The sequence below is a fragment of the Narcine bancroftii genome, chromosome 2 (genome assembly GCF_036971445.1).
Source record: "Narcine bancroftii isolate sNarBan1 chromosome 2, sNarBan1.hap1, whole genome shotgun sequence".
In the NCBI taxonomy this organism is placed as follows: domain Eukaryota; kingdom Metazoa; phylum Chordata; class Chondrichthyes; order Torpediniformes; family Narcinidae; genus Narcine; species Narcine bancroftii.
This window is the reverse complement of record NC_091470.1, coordinates 207,295,050-207,312,234: the sequence shown is the minus strand read 5'-3', so window position 1 is coordinate 207,312,234 and position 17,185 is coordinate 207,295,050. Positions and strand designations below refer to the sequence as shown.

The 17,185-nt window shown below is 46.1% G+C and overlaps 1 protein-coding gene across 3 annotated transcripts; it reads left to right on the top strand.

Annotated features, from left to right (window-relative positions):
* Positions 1-1,464: 1,464 nt before the first annotated feature.
* Positions 1,465-15,320, top strand: LOC138755024 (zinc finger protein 229-like). Of its 3 annotated transcripts, none has more exons than XR_011351995.1 (3): positions 1,465-1,556; positions 6,473-6,586; positions 13,357-15,320. XR_011351995.1 is itself a non-coding variant. In XM_069920174.1 (3 exons), exon 3 carries the CDS (start codon positions 8,329-8,331, stop codon positions 9,841-9,843), a length of 1,515 nt encoding a protein of 504 aa, XP_069776275.1. In that variant the 5' UTR covers positions 1,465-1,556; positions 6,473-6,586; positions 7,814-8,328; the 3' UTR covers positions 9,844-9,945. The 3 variants fall into 3 exon arrangements, 2 of the variants coding, with proteins under 2 accessions (XP_069776275.1, XP_069776276.1); XM_069920174.1 differs by lacking the exon at positions 13,357-15,320 and adding an exon at positions 7,814-9,945; XM_069920175.1 differs by lacking the exons at positions 6,473-6,586; positions 13,357-15,320 and adding an exon at positions 7,814-9,945.
* Positions 15,321-17,185: the final 1,865 nt, after the last annotated feature.

The following is a 17,185-nucleotide window of genomic DNA, read 5'->3' as shown; positions in this document are numbered from 1 at the left end:
AAGGAGGCACAGGCTATAGTGGAGGCCGTGTATCACTGAAGGCACTATATGGCTGGTAGACTGTTCACCCTGCTGATGGACAAGAGAGCCATCATTTTCATGTTTAATAATAAAGTGGGAGAAAATCAAAAATTCATGAGATGGAGAATTGAGCTCTCCTATAATTATGAAATCTCGTATCAGCCAGGCAAGCTCAATGAGTCACCTGATACCCTGTCCAGGGGAACCTGCGCCAGGGCACAAGTAGATTGCCCCCATGCTCTCCACGATAGCCTCTGCTACCCCAGGGTTACAAGACTCTACCATTTTGTGAGGGCCCATAACCTCCCCTATTCAGTAGGGGAGTTGACTCGCAATTGCTCCATCTGTGCAGAATGCAAACCAGTTTTACTGACTCAAAGCCATCAAGGCCATTCGCCCCTTTGAATGTCTCAGTATGGACTCCAAGGGGCCCATCCCCTCCCAAATCGCAATGTGTACTCCCTGAATATCTTGGATGAGTACTCCCACTTCCCATTCTCCAACCCCTGCCCAGACATGACCATGCCAATGGTCATTAAAGCCCTCCGCACCATCTTTACCCTGTTTGGATACCCCAGCTACATCCACATTAATTGGGGGTCCTCATTCATGAATGAGGAGTTGCGGCAATATTTCCTGTCCAAGGGCATAGCCAGGATTGGAACTATCAGCTTCAACCCCTGTGAGAATGGGCAGGTGGAGAGGGTAAATGGCATGATCTGGAGGGCTCCTCGTCTACAGGGATGCCCATCTCCCAATGACCAGGTCCCGACTCTGCACTGTGACTAATGCCACCCCACATGAAAAATTTCTCCCCTTCCCTAGGAGGCTGGTGTCGGGAACCACGCTGCCGGCCAGTGCTTCACCCAAAGCACGTTAGAACCCACAAGGCTGGTTAAGGAAATACACCTCCTGTATGCTAACCCACAGTATGCTCTGGACGGATGGGTTGACACAGTGTCCATCCGAGCTGGAGCCCTGGCATGGGAGGTGCACTCAGTAGCTCCCGTCAGCGATCAGTCGGTCCCTGGGATCACCCTGACAGGTGACGAAGTGAATCCACCACCACGGCCCCTCAGGGTTCCACCCCCCTCAGAACCGGTAGACACAGACACAGTTCTCCCCTCCAACACCAAGCCCGCCGAACAAGCCACAGGAACCGACACACAGCCAGGATAAAACCACCGATCAGCTGAATCTCTGGACAACACGACAAGTGTCAATGGGACACCGCCCTGCGTCACCCCGCCAGACTTCATCCAAATAAAGGAGGGGTGAATGTGGTGAGGCATGACCTCGCTGGGCTGGTCCCTGTAATATCCCTAATAAAGGCTGAGAGGCCTCGTCTCCCCTCCAGACTTGGCGTGGACATGCTCTGGACAGGTGGCTGCAAACTGACGTCATGAGGTGACGTCATTTCCCTCCTCTCGGTGCAGCGTCTCCCAGTGTCGTTGCCATAGCAACGGCCTGGCCCTGGACGGGAGTCTCGGCAGCTGGTTCATGGAGGAGGCAGCGGCTTGTGTCCAGGCCCGGAGGTGAGATGCGGTGAGGGCCCCGTGTGTTCGGTTCCCGGAGCCGGGCCTCGGTGGAGCGGGACTGCCCGGGGGGGAAGGAGGGCGGGCAGCACCACGGGCAAGGGCGGGGCTTCACTCCCCACAGTCGGCCCGTTTATCACCTGGAAGTCGTCATGAGAGGAGTTGTTGGCCTTCATGGTGCCCAGTGTTGTAGGGACACTGAGGCCAAGATTGGGGTAGGGGGGATGGTGAACACTATCACTGAGGCCAAGGTTGGGGATGGGGGTATCACTAAGGGCAAGGGTGGGGAGTGAGGTGGGTATCACGAGGCCAAGGGATTCCAGGCACCAATTACTCTTGGTTTTTCTTTAAAAAAAAATTACCCCTGATATCTACAAAATGTAGATGCCACCCCACAAGAAAATGCCAAACTTGCAAATACCAGAAAATTTGAGTTTTGTGTAAGTTGCATTTAGTAAGAAACAGAAACTGCTCAGATGATGCAAAATATCGATCAATGAACAAGAAGCTCCAACACTTTCACTTCTTTAAACTCCATATTTTCCAGCACATAGGCCTGTTCATTTTCAACCTCACCGTGATTATGGTCCTTTTGTGAATACTGACACAAAGTGTTCATTTAGGACCTTCCCAACTTCCTCTGCCTCCAGGCACCTGTTGCCTCCTTTATCCTTTCACAGCCCCACCTTCATTCTCATCATCCTTCTGTTCTTCACATATGCACAGAACTCCTTAGGGGTTCTCCTTAATACTAAGACATTCTCATGCCACCTTTGAGCTATCCTAAGCTCCTTCCTGACTACCATATACTTCTCATTAGCCCTTCTGGTTTCCTGGTTCCTATATGTAATGTATGTTTCCTTCTTCCTCTTGACTAGTTGCTTCACCTGTTTCATCAGCCAAGCTTCTCTTTTTTCTGCCATCTTTTCCTTGTCCCAGTGGGACAAACCGAACTTGAACTCTGACCAAGTGGTCCCTAAACTTACTCCACATTACTTCTGTGCTTTCACCCTTAAACATTGGTTTCCAATTTATTCTCTCCAGTTCCTGCCTCATCCCTTCATAATTAGCCCTTCCCCAGTTAAATTGTCCCATTTTGACTATTCTTATCCTTTTCCATAGCTATGTTGAAGGTAAGGGAGTTGTGGTTGCTCTCACCAAAATGCACCCCCACCAAGAGATCTGCCACCTGACCAGGTTCATTCCCCACAACCAGATCCAGTCTGGCCTCTCCACATACTGTGTGGATTCAGTAATCCTTCTTGTACACACCTGACAAATTCAGCCCCATCTACCCCTCTTGCAGTCAGTAGGTGCCAGTCAATATTAGGGAAGTAGAAATCACTCAAAACTACAACCCTGTATTTTCCACACCATTCCAAAATCCTCCTGCTTATCTGCTCCTTGGTATCCTGAGGGCTATTTGGGGCAGATAGACAATTAGCTCCCTTCCTGTTTCTAACTTCCACCCACACTGACTCAGTGGACGCTCCCTCTGCAGGGTCCTCACTTTCTATAGCCATGATAGTATCCCTGACCAGTAATGCCAGTCCCTCTCCCTTTTCTACTCCCATCCTTTTTTTAAAATTACCTAAACCCTGGAACCTGCATCAGCCAATCTTGCCCTTCCTCCAGCCAAGTTTCAGTAATGGCCACAACATCATAGTTCCATTACTGATCCAAGCTAAGTTCATCCCCTCTATTCCTAGTGTTGAAATAGACACATTTCAACCCCTCAAACTGTCTACCTTTATGTTTTGTCCCCTGCCTGTCCTTCCTCACCAATTCAGAGCACATAGCATCATGCTTTTGTCCTTCCACCCTAATTTCTGCCCTCTCATTCTGATTCCCACCGCTTTCCCTCCTTCCGATTTCCCTCTCCCCCCCCCCCCCCACATCAAACTAGTTTAAACCCTCCACTATGGTTCCAGGAAACCTGCCCACCAGGATATTGGTCCCCCTCCAGTTCAGGTGCAGCCTGTCTTTTTTGTACAGGTCAGACCTTCCCCAGAAGAGATCCCAATGATCCACAGATCTGAACTCCTGCCACCTGTTCCAACTCTTCATCCATGCATTCATTTGCCACAACTTCCTGTTCCTGCCCTGTCTGGCACGTGGCAAAGGCAGCAATCCTGAGATTACCACCCTTGATGTCCTGCTTTTTAATTTCTTACCATAGCTCTCCCCTTCTGAGCCGGGGGGGTAAGCGCATCTCTATGCCAGAGACATGACCACCACAACTTGTCCCTGGTAAATCATTTCTCTCTTCACCCCCCTCCCCCAACCAAACAGTTTGTTGTTGAGGAGGATGGCCACAGGGGTGCTCTGCTCTTTCTGCCTCTTCCCATTACCTCTCCTGATAGTCACCCAGTTGCCTGTCTCCTGACCTTTTAGGGGTGACTGCCTCCCTGAAACTCCTGTCTATCACTACCTCTGCCTCCCTTAAAATCTGCAGTTTATCCAGCTCCAGTTCCCTAACTCAGTTTGTCTGGAACTGCAGCTGGATGCAGCTTTTGCTGGTGTGGTCATCAGGAATAAATGTGCTGTCCCTGACTTCCCACATTTTACAGCCGGAGCTCTGGACTTCCCTAACTACTGCCTCCATACCCTACTCCAAAGTTAATTAAATTTATTTTAAAAACTTACTGGCCCTTCCTCTCTGGAGCAATCTCTTCCTCAGCCTCTGCTTGCCGAAGCCTCTCGAGCCAAACCCTCAGATCTCCACTTCTCCCCTGAGCCACACATACTATGCCACTCCTCTTTAGCTACCCCTCTTATTTGTCCCTGCAATCTCAATTACTCACTCCCACAAATCAACACTCTGCTAAACCCTTTGCCCTCTGTACCCTTTTTAAACAACCTCTCTAGCACTCATCACTTCGCCAAGACTTTTGTTCCTCCTCCAACGTTCCCACTATCCATAAAGACAGAAATTAGATCCCTTTGTACGTGACAAACGTGCTGGAAGTAAAAAGGCGAGCAATTTTTCGGGCCTGTTCAAGGGACAAGGAAAAGCAGGCAGACCCCTGAGTCAAAAGATTTTGGGAGTTGTGTTGGGATGGTGGAGGAGCTCAGGCTAACAGGTCACAAGTAAAAAAAACCCACAGAAGTACTGGAGGAACTCAGCCGGTCTTGTAGCGTCTAAAGGAGATACAGATATATTACTGACGTTTCGGGCCTGAGCCCTTAGAAATATAGAAAACCTACAGCACAATGCAGGCCCTTCGGGCCACAAAGTTATGCTAAACATGTCCCTCCCCACAGCCCTCTATTTTTCTAAGCTCCATGAACGTTTCCAGAAGTCTCTTAAAATATCTTATCGGATCTGCCTCCACTACCGTTAATGGCAGCCCATTCCACACACCCACCACTCTCTGCATAAACAAATGTACCCCTAACATCTCCTCTGTATCTACTCCCAGCACCTTAAACCCTTGTCCTCTTGTGGTAACCATTTCAGCCATGGGAAAAAGTCTCTGACACAATAGCCTCTCATCATCTTATTCTTTTTTCAAGGAATAAGCAAAGAACAGGAAGATGTCAAAATAAAGGCTGACGAATGGCAGGGGGAGGATTCCATCAAAAAAAGTCTTAATTGGATATGATAAGAGGAAACGGGATAGTTGGTTTTGGCTGTGGGGAAGGAGATGGGGAAAAGGGGAAACAGAGCTGGGGGAAGGCAACAGGGGGAAGAAGAGGGTGGGGAGGTTAATGGAAACTGGAGAAGTTGATGTTAATACCATCTTGTTTGAGGATGCCCAGACGGAAGATGAGGTGTTCCTCCAATTTGCGGGTGGTCTCAGTCCGGCCATGCATGAGTCCATTGGCAGACGTCAGCAAGGGAATGGGACTGGGAATTGAAATGGGTGGCCACTGGGAGATCCATGCTATTGCAACAGACAGAGCCGAGGTGCTCAACAAAATGATCTGAGTCTGTGTCCATTCCTTAATGTAGAGGAGTCCACAGTGGGAGCACCAGATGCCCCCTACAGATTCACAAGTGAAATGTTGTTTCACTTGAAAGGACTATTTGGGGCCTGAATGGTGGTGAAGGATGAGGTGTGGGTGCAAGTGGAGCATCTCCTGTGGGCACGGGGATAAATGGTGGGGAGGGAGGAGTGGACAGTGGAGTCACAGAGGGATTGGTCCCTACGGAAGCCAGTGAGGGGAGCAGAGGGGAATTCAGTATGTGTCTAGTGGTGGGATCACGTAGCACAGGGGTGTCAAACTCTAATTCACGGAGGGCCAAAATTAAAAACTTGGACTAAGTCGAGGGCCGAACTAAATATTTATTGAAAATTTTCAACAACATCTGCATGTTTTCTCTTCTTTCAACATATGTAATGTTAAACTTTAGGATATAACTTTAGGAGGATAATGTTATAGGTCAGGAGTAGGTAGCTCAAGTTCACCCTTTGCTTGACCTGAGGGAAACCTATTTGGTCCCTGTGGAGATGTAGTCAGCATTCACAGGCTGTGTCCATTTTGGCCTGTATCAGGACTCAACATTTCCTGCTCACTCCTCAGGCTCTAGGCCTCTATTCACCCTCGACCCACCATCCCTCTACCTGACCAGGCCTTTACCCAACCTCACTCCACTCGCTCTGCCTCTACCCACCCCATCCTATACACGCCCCTCTACTGCCTCTCCCCTCAACCTGTTTCTCCCTCTACCCGTCTCTCACCCTCTAATCACCCCTCCCCTACTCGCCCTGCCCCTCCCCTTTTACCTCTTCCCTATCCACCCCTCCTTCTACTCATCCCTCCCTCTAACTGCCCCTCGCACCACCATAACTTCCCCTGCCCATTACTCCTCACCTACACCCTCTGCCCACCCCTGCTTACCCACCCACTCAGGTCCAGCGCGCTGCCGATCAGCCTTTACGGACAGCCACCATCTCTCTCTTCACATGCAGGGCCGAACCAGTCGCACGGGGCTCGCGCTGCCCGGGGGCCGTGTGCAGCCTGCCATGCCCGTCACGCCGACAGGAAATCACAGGCGCTCGCCAATCCGCTGTACCGCTCGACAGGTGGGAGAAGTGACTGGTTGTGCGGGGAGCCTTCCAATGGCTTGCCGGCTGATGACATCGACAGACTTCTCGTTACAATTTCTCGTGTTACAATGGGGAAGGATGTGCAATGAAGGGGGAGGATGGTGGGGGTGACATTACCAAAAAACAGCATCGGCTCTCGCTGCAGGGCGGGCCACCTCTAATACATTTTTGAAATGATCTTGCAGGCCAAATATAATTATATCGCGGGCCAAATTTGGCCCGCGGGCCAGAGTTTGACATGTGTGACGTAGCAGATGGTGGAAATAGTGGAGGTGGACACAGGTGGGAGGGTAAAAGAGAAAAAGAACTGAGGTGATCTGGGAAAGAGTAATTCTTCGATTGGAGCGGGAATGCTATCTGATTGGAAAGGGCCCAGACAGAATACAAGATGTTGTTCCAACAATTTATGGGTGGCCTTGTTTGGCACCTTCCCCCACCCCCACCTTTTTATTCTGATGCCTACCTGATTTTGCTTATAACTGAGCAAGGGCGTAGGCCAGAAAAGTTAACGATTTAAAAACACACAGAAATGATGGAGGAACTCAGCCGGTATTGCAGTGGTCATAGGAGGTAAAGATTATTACTGTCGTTTTTGGCCTGGCCCCTTTATTTCCCATGGATGCTGCATGACCTGCTGAGTTTCTCCATCAGGTTTGTGTGTTGCACTCAACCTCAGCATCTGCAGACTTCCTCGTTTAACTCCATTGGTTCCACACGCCAGTCGCACTCTCCCTGTCAGTCAGCCGAGCGAATTGAAAAGTACATGCAGATGGATTTAAAGATGATTGGCTTTCCAGACCTTGCTGATATCTATATTGTTGAGGGAACAACTTCAGTTGAGACTGAACTTAAAAGCAGTCAGTGTTAAATTTAATTCCCAGTAAATAAAACTGTGGAAGAACACAAAAACTGCAGATGCTGGAATTTTGAGGGAACAATGGAAAACCGCAGGGAGTTAGTGGGTCGGGTCACATCCAAGGCATTTCAGGTTGGGACCCTTTACAAAACTCTTATTACCTTTATGACTCAATTAACTTCTTGGCTCAATTAATGCCTGTAAAGCCCCAACTTTCTGACTGAGATGGGAATACAGCCTGTATTAGCTGTATTCACAGAGAGAATAGCTGACCACTGAGACCAAAGTGACTTGTTCTACCTTGCCATGTTTCTCTGAATAATGACATGGTTACACTTGTTTTGCAGGGTAATAAAAGCAGAGGAGTTGTGGATGGGAATCAAGGGCAAAATTTAGCACCAGTCACTTCAGCGAAGCTTGTGTGTTTTATTTCTGAGAGAGATTACAAGCCACAGTGTGACTGGCAACACCCTGAATAAGAGTGTTAAGGACCACTGACTCTGTAAGGAATTTTGGCCAGTTGCACAGAACGAATCACCGAGGAAAACACAAGCACATCCTCTGAGGGGCTTTGATGAGCTAAACAGGAGTGAAGCCAAATAATTTATTTTTCACATCGCTGAAGGAATGAGCAAATATTTACCTGTTTAAAAATGATCAATCGCTGTTGATGCTTGAAAAACAATTTTCTGTCCCAGACTAAAATTTGTGCTTCAGAATTAGCTGGACTTTACCTGGAAGTAGTTGGGTGAACCTGGAGAAAATACCATGTTCTTTCCACCGATGATTTGGGGCATTGAGAGAACATCCTAACCGAAGCCTGGTCCCTCAGCTGTTGTGAGTGAAGGGATCCACTTCCGAAATGAGTGCCCACCAGCGGACCCGCAGCGGAAAGCGGCTGTTCACCTGCCCTGAGTGCAGGAAGGGCTTCACTCACTCCTCTAGCCTAAAGATCCACCGGCGTCTCCACACTGGAGAGAGGCCATTCACCTGCCCTGAGTGTGGCAAGGGGTTCACCCAGTCCTCTAACCTGAAGACCCACGAGCGGATCCACATCAGGGAGAGGCCCTTCACCTGCCCCGAGTGTAGCAAAGGGTTCCGTCGATCATCAGACTTGCTGATCCACCAGCAGGTTCACACTGGCGAGTGGCCCTTCACCTGCCCTGAGTGTGGTAAGGGCTTCACTCAGTCCTCTAACCTGAAGTCCCACCAGCGGATCCACACTGGGGAGAGGCCCTTCATCTGCCCTGAGTGCAGCAAGGGCTTCACCCAGTTCTCTAGCCTGAAGACCCACCGGCGGATCCACACTGGGGAGAGGCCCTTCATCTGCCCTGAGTGCGGCAATGGATTCAATGTGTTCTCTAGTCTGAAGACCCACCAGCGGATTCACACCAAGGAGAGGCCCTTCACCTGTTCTGAGTGCGGAAAGGGGTTCACCCAGTCCTCTAGTCTGAACACACACTGGCGAATTCACACTGGGGAGAGGCCTTTCACCTGCCCCGAGTGTGGCAAGGGGTTCAGTCGATCATCAGACTTGCTGACCCACCGGCAGGTTCACACTGGTGAGTGGCCCTTCACTTGCCCCGAGTGCGGTAAGGGCTTCACCCAGTCCTCTAACCTGAAGTCCCATCAGTGGATCCACACCGGGGAGAGGCCCTTCACTTGCCCTGAGTGTGGCAGGGGCTTCACCCAGTTCTCTAGCCTGAAGTCCCACCGGCGAATCCACACTGGGGAGAGGCCCTTCACCTGCCCTGAGTGCGGCAATGGGTTCAATGTGTTCTCCAGCCTGAAGACCCATCAGCGGATCCACACCAGGGAGAGGCCCTTCACCTGCGCTGAGTGCGACAAGGGATTCACCCAGTCCACTCACATGAAGGCACACCAGCAGATTCACACCAGGGAGAGGTCATTCACCTGCCCTGAGTGTGGAAGGGGGTTCAGTCGATCATCAGACTTGCTGACCCACAGGCTTGTTCACAGTGGTGAGTGGCCCTTCACCTGTTCCGAGTGTGGCAAGGGCTTCAGTCAGTCCTCTAACATGAAGTCTCACCAGCAGATCCATACCAGGGAGAGGCTGTTTACTTGCCGCAAGTGTGGCAAGGGCTTCACCCAGTCCTTTAACCTGAAGTCCCACCGACATATCCATGCTGGGGAGAAGCACTTCACCTGCCCAGATTGTGGCAAAGGGTTCAGTCGATCATCAGACTTGCTGACCCATCGGCTGATCCACACTGGGGAGAAGCCCTTCACCTGCCCTGAATGCGGCAAGGGGTTCAATCAGTCCTCTAACTTGAAGACCCACCAGCGGATCCACACCGTGATAGGTTCTTCACCTGTGGAGTGTGTGGGAAAGGATTCTCTCGGTCATCATACTTGATGAACCACCAGTGGAGAAATGTTTAAATCTGTCATATATTAAACATTTAAGTGTGTTTACATTTTTAAACAAATTAAATTTAGCAACGTGGGTTTGAACTCACTGCTGTTTGTCAGGAGTTTGTATGTTCTCCCCGTGACATATTTGGGTTTCCTCTGGGGGCTCTGGTTTCCTCCCACTCTCCAATAATGTACATGGATTGTAGGTTAATTGGGTGTATTTGGGCGGCATGGGGTCGTGGACCAAAAGGGCCTGTTACCGTGCTGTATCTCTAAAGTTAAAAGAAATGTATTTTAATAATTAAAACCTCTGGAATTTCATGCTCCATTGGATAGTGGAGGCCAGATCATTAGGTCGAATTAAGGTGAAGATAAAAATGCATTTACCAGATTGAAGAGTTAAAAGGTGTCACAGAAGAGAAGAGGATATACAAGTTTACAGCAGGATGCAGATCAGTTAGGAAGATGGGCCAAAACTGGCGGAATTTAACTCTTCACATGAAGGTTGGAGGTATTGTGGACAGTTTAGAACAGGGTGGGCGACCTTTTAATTTTGATATATAGCACGGTAACAGGCCATTTCGGCCCACAAATCTGTGCCATCCAATTAACCTACACCCGATATGTACTAGTGGGCCAAAATGGCCTGATAAAAGGTTGGCCGACCTTGGTGTAGGGCATTGTCATAGCTTTCAATGGCATATCAACGGATGCAGAGTTGGGTGGAAAAGTGCCAGATGGAGTTCAATCCAGATCAATGTGAGATGATGCATTTTGAAGGTCAAATGTACATGGTTAATGGCAGGATTTGAAATGTGGAAGAACAGAAGGACCTAGGGGTCCAAATCCATACATTACTCAAGGTTGCTGCGCGGGGGGAGGAGTCACGTAATGGAGTAGTGGCCGGTAGGAGAATACCACCCCTCTCCAGAAAAGAAGAAATAAAGTGAAGAAAACACAAAGTTCAAGAAACACAAAACACAGCAAATAAAGGATAAAGTTGTGGAGAAAAGAAAGAAAATGGCACCCAAGAAGGAAAAATTAAAAACAATGGGGGGAAAAAAAAGAAAAGATGCCGGAAGAGAAAGGAGAAGGCCTTATCTGTATGAATAAACAGAGAGCAGTCGTGGAGAAAAGAGCCCGTTCCCCAAGGTTGGTGACGACCCTGCAGAGTCGCAACCCCCCCACCCGACCGCTGGCCTGCAAAAATGGATCTCTGAGCCAAACAGAAGTGCGCAATGCACACACTAAGGAAAAATAAAACACCGACAGGAGGGGGGCCCAGCTGAGGAGTGAACTAACACATCAGGGCTCTCAGCTGGAAGAAGAGGAAAGTGACAGGAAAGGGAGTGATATGAAACCAGCAACAGGAGGCCCAACGGATAACTAGCCCAGAAGAAGAGGACCAACAGCAAGAAGCCATGCAAAAAAAGCCCAGCAAAGTGAGGCAAGCAGCTCAACAAGAAAGTCAGAAGAGACACAGATACAAGGAAGAGAAATAGAAGACACAAACACAGGTGCAGACACAGAAGAAGAGGAAGAAGAAGACCAATCTCTTCACAGAGGAATAAAGGTAAAACAGATGGACAATATATAGATAAAAAAATATTTTCAAGAACAAATGAGAGCAAATGGTTGACATTAGAATTTAGTGAAATTAAAAGTACAGAAGAAAAAATTAGGACAGAAATAGTGAAAAGATTAGAAAATGTGGAAGAACGAGAAATGGCTGTAGAAATGGAAGTGAATGACTTAAGAAGAAGATTGGAAGACAGTGACAAAATGTTAAGAGTCACAAGAGTTAGCTCAGAAGATGGATATAATGGAAAACTATAGTAGGCGAAACAACATAAAGATAGTGGGCCTAAAGGAAGATGAAGAAGGCACAAATATGAAGGAATTTATAAAAGAATGGATCCCAAAGGTCCTGGGAATGCCAGAAATACAGGAAGGAATGGAAATAGAAAGGGCACACAGAACACTAGCCGCGAAACTACAGTCACAACAAAAACCAAGATCCATTTTAGTAAAATTTCTGAGATACACAAGAGAAAATATACTGGAGAAGGCAAGGAATAAACTTAGAGAAGATTTAAAAAAAAACCATTGGAATACGAGGGTCAACATTTTTTTTTACCCAGACATAAGTTTTGAACACCTAAAGAACACCTAAGCAAAATCGATCCTATGGAAAAAAGGCTATACATTTATGTTAAGATATCCAACTGTGCTTAAAATATTTATCCCGGGGGAGCAAAACAGACTGTTCTCGGATCTGGAGAAAGCACGAGAATTTGCAGAATGCCTGCAGGACAGAAGGAGAGATGAAGAGATGTAACAAGAACAAAGAACGACAAACTACATATAAAGATGTAAAAATAATGTATAAGTAAGAACTAAAGAAGGGAAAGAAAAGGGAAGGGGGGAAAAAAGAGGGTGAGCTTTGTTATATGTGAAAAAAGTTCTGGAGGGGTTTGGGTGGGAGAGAATAACAGTCACTGCGAAATCAGTTGACGCTTGTGAGCAGGTTCGCAATCCAAATGGAGAGGGGAGTTGTGGTTGCACTGCAAGGGAAAAGGGGCAACTCGGGGGGGGGGGGTGTCATTTGGGGTTAAGGAAATTTTAGATGTGGGAGTTGCAGTATTTTATGTTTTAAAAGTGTTGTCATACATTGAGTTCAAAAAGAAAACTGAGAGATGAAAATGGAGAAAAGGGGGAAGATGGTGGTGAGGAAGCAGAAATGAGGTGTAAACAGAATATGAGATGGCCATGTTGAACTATATGACTATAAATATTAATGGAATACATAACAAAATTAAACAAAAAAGGCTATTAAATTTCCTGGAAAAAAATAGACATAGCATTTTGCAGGAAATGCATCTAACTGAAGTGGAACATAATAAATTAAGGAGAGACTGGGTAGGGCATGTAACAGCAGCATCATATAATTCAAAAGCCAGAGGTGTAGCTATATTAATAAATAAAAATGTACCAATCAAAATAGAAGAGGAAATAATAAATCCAGCAGGGAGGTATATAATGAAAAGTGTCAGATCTATTCAGAACTCTGGAATTCGATCAATATATATGCACCTAATGAAGAGGATCAAAAGTTTATGAAAGATATTTTTTTGAAGATTGTAGATACGCAGGAGGGGATTTTAACCTTAATTTGGACAAAACAGGACGAAAGACTAGCAAAAAGAAAGTGGCCAAATTTATGGTTAAATCAATGCAGCAAATGAAACTTACAGATATATGGAGGAGGCAGCATTCAAGGGCATAAAACATACTCAAGGATTGATATGTTTTTGTTGTCAGCCCATATTCAAGGGAGAGTTAGGAAAACTGAATATAAAGCTAGATTGCTATCTGATCACTCACCCCTGTTATTAGCAATAGAAGTGGAGGACATCCCACCAAGAACATAGATGGAGATTAAAAGATGGGGATTTAGAGAATTTATTGAATGCTGTCCTGGGTAAACTTGTACCTCTCACTTTGTTCGTTTTAGATTGGTCACAGTGTTCGAGCTACCGAAAGAAAATAGACATCCACACCGAGAGCAGTTCAGTTTATATAAATGTTTATTACAAATTCAAAAGCTGATTTCAAACTACAATATGCAAGCCCTTCCCAATTATACTTATAAACGCCTGGACTGGTCCCAACTACAGAAGTGAGGCAATGACCGCACACTTGTAGTAGGTTGTCGGGGCGCCAGTAGCAGCTTCTCCACCTCACCCGACTGGGACGTTAGCTGGACTCGAGAAGTTCTTCTTGCTGAGAGACGTTTCCACCCCTCTGAGAGTCTCCACTTCAGCAGTGGGACCATGACTTATATTACCCAAAAAATTGTTTACTCATAGCTTTTCTCTTTGATTAAATTATTTAATTATCATCAGGGTCTCCTGACAGTCTGCGACCAACGAAAGGTAACTGCATCTCTGGGCCTCATAGTGTAAATAAGATTATGTCTACTGATGCAACTGCATCCCTTCTTGCACGAGCTGGTCTAAATCCTCCATTACATTCCACCCCTTGGTCGCAGCCTGTCACTTACATACCTTACAAGCATTTGAGAAGAGGAGCGAAAAAGAGAAATTAAAACTATAATAATCACAAAAATATGCAATAATGTGAGCAACCAACGGAGAATATTGTAGTCCAATCCCCCAAATGTACCATCTAACCATGAAAAAGGATTCCAATCAAGGTTCAAACTATCCTTGTGGGCCACAATACCCAGACACTGAAGCTCACAAACAGATTTTGAAACATGCTGAACAATATCAGATATATTAGTGGATACATCGGGCCGTGACCCCCATGGGCAACTCCCTCGGAATGTCCTCGACATTACAAATCCAATTGCTGGCATCAAAGCAGCTGTTAAACCAGATCAGCAGGAGCACAAGATGGAGGACCTGGAAAAAGAAGCCTGACATGTCTCTCACGATGCCGTAAGCGTTCAGAATTTGTTTCCAGGCTCCAAAGGCAAACAAATAATGTTTTAACCCTTTGCACTAACAAGTTCTCATGATGAGCTACTCTTTAAAGCAGAGGAGTGTTTCTGAGCATTGGATAAAATTTAAACAGAAAGCCAGTCATGGTCCCTCAGTGTGTGGGTGGTGCTGCCTGCCACATTTGGTCAGGAACCACTATTTAAATGACATGCTTTTACCTGAAAATGCCTGGACATTTTGCAGAATAGATTTTTTTAATAGCATCGACACATTTACATGGAAGAGTATTACAGGCAAAATATAAAGGTAGGATTATATTGGACTATTCTTTACTTTTTCTCTTATGTAAGTTATATGGTTAGGAGCAAAGAATGGTGTTGATATATAGTAGACATCATAAACTTTTAATTTATTTGTATGTGTGTAATCTGAAAAGGGCACTGATCACACACACAGGCACAGAATCTCACAACACTTAATTTTAAGACTCATCCTTTAACTCCCTTGTTTGCTACTGTTAGAGAGAGTGGCATAACTTTAATGGCAACTGGCTTGCATATACTAGCCTTCATTTCTCTTATGGCTAGGCAGGCAGTGATGCTCAAATGGAAGGATGTTGCTCTGCCTTCTCCTACTCAATGGTTATGTGACGTTGTGTCATGTTGAAATTTAGAGAAGGTTAGATGCTCAATTTCCAATTTGAATTTAAAATTTCAAACACTTGCAGGACCCATTTTGAATTACTTACAAAATGTTTGATTTGGTATTAATGCAGAGATGTTGACTAGTAACATAACTTATTACCCTGATAAGGAATTTTTTCCCCCCTCTCTGTCAAACAGCTTCGTTTTTGATAGTGGGCTTAGATTTTCTTTTTATCGTAAAATTAAAAATTATTACTATAATATAATTTGTTTGATTGAGAATGCAGGATACCTTGGATGAAATGGTGTGATCTATTGAATTGTTTTTTGACTTTTAATATGTATCTTTATGTACTCTGTATTTTTCGATGTAGAATTTCAATAAAAATAGTGAAAAGGAAAGCGTTCAGTATTTAAACGAACTAAACCATCCTGTCCCTACCGAGTATTACCCTGGGCAGGTGTCACTATTTCCCCTTTTATAGGAGGGCCACTACCTGGTAGTGCCACCCATACCTTTTGTCTGGCATTCTCTGGCTCGGGAATGGGGGGCAATGACTGTTTTTCCTATGGAATAGGCTATAGTTCAGAAGCTTGAAGAAGTAGATGGAAAGGTGTACCTCCCTTTAAAGAGCGATGATTCAAATTGTTGACTGCATGCTGCAGCATATGACTCCACCCCTTCAGGGTACCCAGTGGTGTTAACAAATGAATTTGTTCCATCAGTAAGCCATTCATTTGTTCAACCGGCAGCCTGCGTGCAAGTAATAAGGAATATGGTGGACCCATAAAATACTGTTGTCAGCTGCCCAATCACAGATTGCCTTCCCAGAGAAGTGCGAGCCATTATCAGACTGAATCACCTCTTCTCCTCTGGTACATCATAGCAAGAAATTAAATGGTTTAGTCCTTGGATAGTGCTAGCTTGGTCAGCCATCTTGGTGGGAAAAGAAAAAACCAGGCCCGAAAAGGTGTCAACCATTACTAGGACGTTTATCCATACAGGTTGGCAGAGGACCTATGTAATCAATTTGCCAGACCGCAGCTGAGCGAGCTCCCCGTCTTATTCGGCCATGCGGACCAGGAGGAATGGTGCGGGACTTCACAAGCTGGCATCCTGGGCATGTATGCACAACCATATGGACATCATCCTGATGGATGGGTAAGGCATGTGTATGGGCCCACATAGCTGATCCCTTCTCCCCCAAATTGCCACTCTGTTCATGTACCCATCGATCCAAGGGGATGGTATCAGCATGGCTGATAGTGGCAAGCTGATCTGCTACTGCATTATGTTGTGCCATGTACGTCGTTGCATTGGTATGGGCATCCTTGGCTAGTATTAAGGGCCGTACCGGGCAACATATTAATACCCAGGCTACACTTGTCAGTAGCAGCCACCAGGGCATGTAACCATATAGGGGAAGGGCCATCACCCACCGCTGCATGGACTTTTATTTCCTTCGCCAAGGTGTACACTCCTCCCATCCCCTGTATTCGAAATGTCAGTCTAGTCCAGAGGTCGGGGTTACCTGGAATAACCAAGTGCTCCGCACCGGTATCGAATAAGACCAAATATTGGCGGTCATTACCCCCACCCCAATGGACTGTTAATAGTATGTCGGGCCATGGGTTCCTGTGTATCCGCCATATCTCAATGGAGTAGACGTGGGGGCCCTGCCCACACCCTCACGCTTTAGTAGGGTTTGGGGGCTTCCAGGCCCACATGCCACTATTATCCATGAGACTTTTTAACCATTTGTTGTATCTCATACGTTTGTAATGTTTCATATTTTTTTGTCTGCCAATTCTCTTTTTGTTATATCTTCTCTTGTTGCTAGTTCTTTCTCTGTACTTACTATCTCCCTTTCCAACTGATCAATTTCCTGATTGTAGTCCTTTTTCATCTTAGTTACATAACTTATTATCTGCCCTCTAATGAAGGCTTTCATTGCATCCCATAATATAAATTTGTCTTTCACTAATTATAGCAAAAGTTTTATGAGCTAGGAGAAAAAAAGTGCAAAATATTAGCCTGGCAACTTAAAACAGAACAAGCTAAAAGAAACTGGCATTACAGAAAAAGGACAAACAAATTACATATAATCCAATGGAGATTAATAAGAACTTTAAGGAATTTTATGAACAATTATACCAAACTGAGAATGAGGGGAAAGAAGACAAAATAGAAGAGTTTTTAGCTAAAATTGAACTGCTGAAATTGCAAGAGGAG

What these genes read in the sequence shown, in the direction of transcription:
- LOC138755024 (XM_069920175.1), top strand. Translation starts at nt 8,329, where the DNA reads ATGAGTGCCCACCAGCGGACCCGCAGCGGAAAGCGGCTGTTCACCTGC.